At 36.2% G+C, this 2,518-nt stretch overlaps 1 protein-coding gene across 2 annotated transcripts in view; it reads right to left on the bottom strand.

Annotated features, from left to right (window-relative positions):
- NTNG1 (netrin G1) overlaps positions 1-2,518 on the bottom strand; it is a 147,861-nt gene that overhangs the window by 57,834 nt on the left and 87,509 nt on the right. For both annotated transcript variants that reach the window (XM_029084118.1, XM_029084119.1), the window contains exon 3: positions 1,847-2,019. In XM_029084118.1, coding sequence (XP_028939951.1) covers positions 1,847-2,019 — 173 coding nt within the window. The remainder of the gene's footprint in view (positions 1-1,846; positions 2,020-2,518) is intronic.

Below are 2,518 nucleotides of genomic sequence, written 5' to 3'. Positions count from 1 at the left end.
GCTGAAGTAAGGATCTGAGGTAAGTGGGGCATTCATCGGCTCAAGTAAGGTTACGTTTTCATGATGCTACCAAAATAATAATAATAAAAACCAGAAAAGGCTGCTTATTATTTGCAAAATGTTTTGATTTTTGATGGAACTGTATATCTGTTAGAATTAAATAATGTTGAAAGTTGTTTTAACAAGCTCCAGGTATGCTTTTGGTAGGTGCTAATTCCACTGTTCTGCCTGGTATGTGTTCAACTGATTGGGAATGATATAACTGACGTGGCAAGCTGCATTTAGAAAGATCCCCGTTTTCATGTCCAGATGTATCTTGTCACTAGTTAAGATGATTGCTGGGCTAGCAACTGCATTTTATATATATATGTATATATATGTAAGTATATATGTGCATACATATGTATGTATGTGTGTATATGTGTGTGTGTATATATATATAAGATATAAATAAAACCAATCTGGTAAATCTCACCATTTTTTCTGAACATAGCTTTAAAGTATTAAATCTGTGAGCCACACTCACTTTTTATAACATGCGAAAAAGTCAATACTCTTACAAAATTATTTTCTCCTGATTTTTGGAAGTTTACTTTTTTTCTGCTCAGTAAGAATTTTATCATAATTTCATGCCCCCACACTTCATGGTTTCTTGCTTGGTCTATTACTCTCACATTTAACTTGATAAGGTCCTGTTTCCTATGATACTCACTTTTGAGTTTTGATTCTTCACAGCTGCTGCTTTGAAGTCTTAGATAACATTCTGAGCACTGCATATTGCTCCTGGTTTTAAACTTTTCATTCAACTGCAGAACATAGCTCTGTTTCTCCCAAATAACTTTTTACTGAATTGTTATATTGTAATATTCTAAAATGAATGTTTTGCTTTTAATCCAGGTAAAACTGTAGACTCTTTTCTTAAAAGAAGCTAGTAACTTCTGTCAAAAGGTTTGGTGATTTATCCTCATCTTCTTTAATCCTTTATTCAAAGGAGTTTAAGTCTGTTACTGAGTTCAGGAGGATTCTGAATCATATGTGTATGAAAGGAAGAACTGATGCTTGTGCTTGTCTTTGTGTCCTGTCTTTCAGCACCATGTTCTTTTCAACCCAATCCTGTCCAGGACCAGGAAATGCAGCTATCAATAACTTCCTCCGGATAATATGAAAGAGTACTGGAATAGTGAGTACATGTGTTGTTGAATGGCTATTAGCTGGAAACAAGCAGATATAAAAACTCAGGTTTTGCCCTCGCTTTCCCCATTCAACACTTAAAGTGATTTCTAAAAGAGTGCATATGAATCTGGACTGTAGGTCAACATCAGGTAAAAACTTCCTTTACCAACCTTTCACTCTTTAGTTATTAATTGGAAAAATTTGGTCTGAGATTTTTTAACTTTCTTAAATGGACAAAAAATGAGCAAGGACCCCATCTCACATGTTGAGATGAGGTTGTTTTGAATCTCGAGGCAATAAGGATGCATGAAGGGAGAGCTGAGGGCACCACAGCTGGAGCAGCAGTGCAGATATTCCCACTGGTTTCTCTCCTCTATGTGTGCTTTTTATGTGAAGAGTCCTAATGTTTTCATTCCTTAGCCCTTTCTGTGCAGTGTCCAGGGATACATCTATGGATACAAGCACGCAGTTCTCATGCAAGTTATTTACAACCACGTAAAAGCACAGATTATGTACACCTGGAACTAACACTTACAATTTGACATCTTGTCAAATTATATGCACTGGGTCATAAAACAAAGACAAACTTTTGCCAGCATTAATCTCCCTTCAAAGTCACGATATGGGACAGAATTCTAATAATGAAATATCCTTATTATACAGAACTACTTACAGATATTAGCAGTGCCCTTAGGTATAGGCAGATAAGAACCAGGGCTCCACGGTCGGCCCTGGTAATTCTTCTTGCATTTTCCACAGTCTGGGCCAGTTGTGTTATGCTCACATTCACAAAGTAGTCTTTTGTTTTCTTCTTTACAGCCAGTAGCATGAAGGTTGCACTTACACCTATTTTTAAAAGGCAAAAATAAAAAAAAAGGTGGGATATTATTCAGAGGCAAATTGAAGTTCAGATTAAGTCTTAGTAAAGCATGTCCTATGGCAACCACTCTATTTCCATGTGTTGTGCCTGTATTATTGTTTTAGCATGCTTTACAAGACATCATTCAAATAGCATGTTGTAATATCTTCAGCTCGTACAGGTCTAAAATCAGTAATTAAGATCCAAATTAGGCTCTGGGAGTCTGAGAAAACAGACTTCAATTAAATATCTTCTGCAAGGCCACACTTCAATAGAAGGGAAGCTCACTATAATGGTATTTTGCCATTCTTGTTCAGCAAGTACTCTCTTGCTCAGAGAAGAGTGCCTGCTTTAATATGATATAGTCGTAGTAGCTGAAGGTCAGAGGAAATATTTTGGTAGGCACATTTAGTTTTACTTAGGAAAGAACACCTAATCAAACCTTGTGACAAAATCACTGGATAAACCAGATTCTACATCTGATCT

Source organism: Antrostomus carolinensis, unplaced genomic scaffold (genome assembly GCF_000700745.2).
Source record: "Antrostomus carolinensis isolate BGI_N321 unplaced genomic scaffold, ASM70074v2 scaffold5093, whole genome shotgun sequence".
NCBI lineage: Eukaryota > Metazoa > Chordata > Aves > Caprimulgiformes > Caprimulgidae > Antrostomus > Antrostomus carolinensis.
The sequence above is the reverse complement of the archived record's forward strand: the minus strand, read 5'-3'. Positions and strand labels throughout refer to the sequence as shown.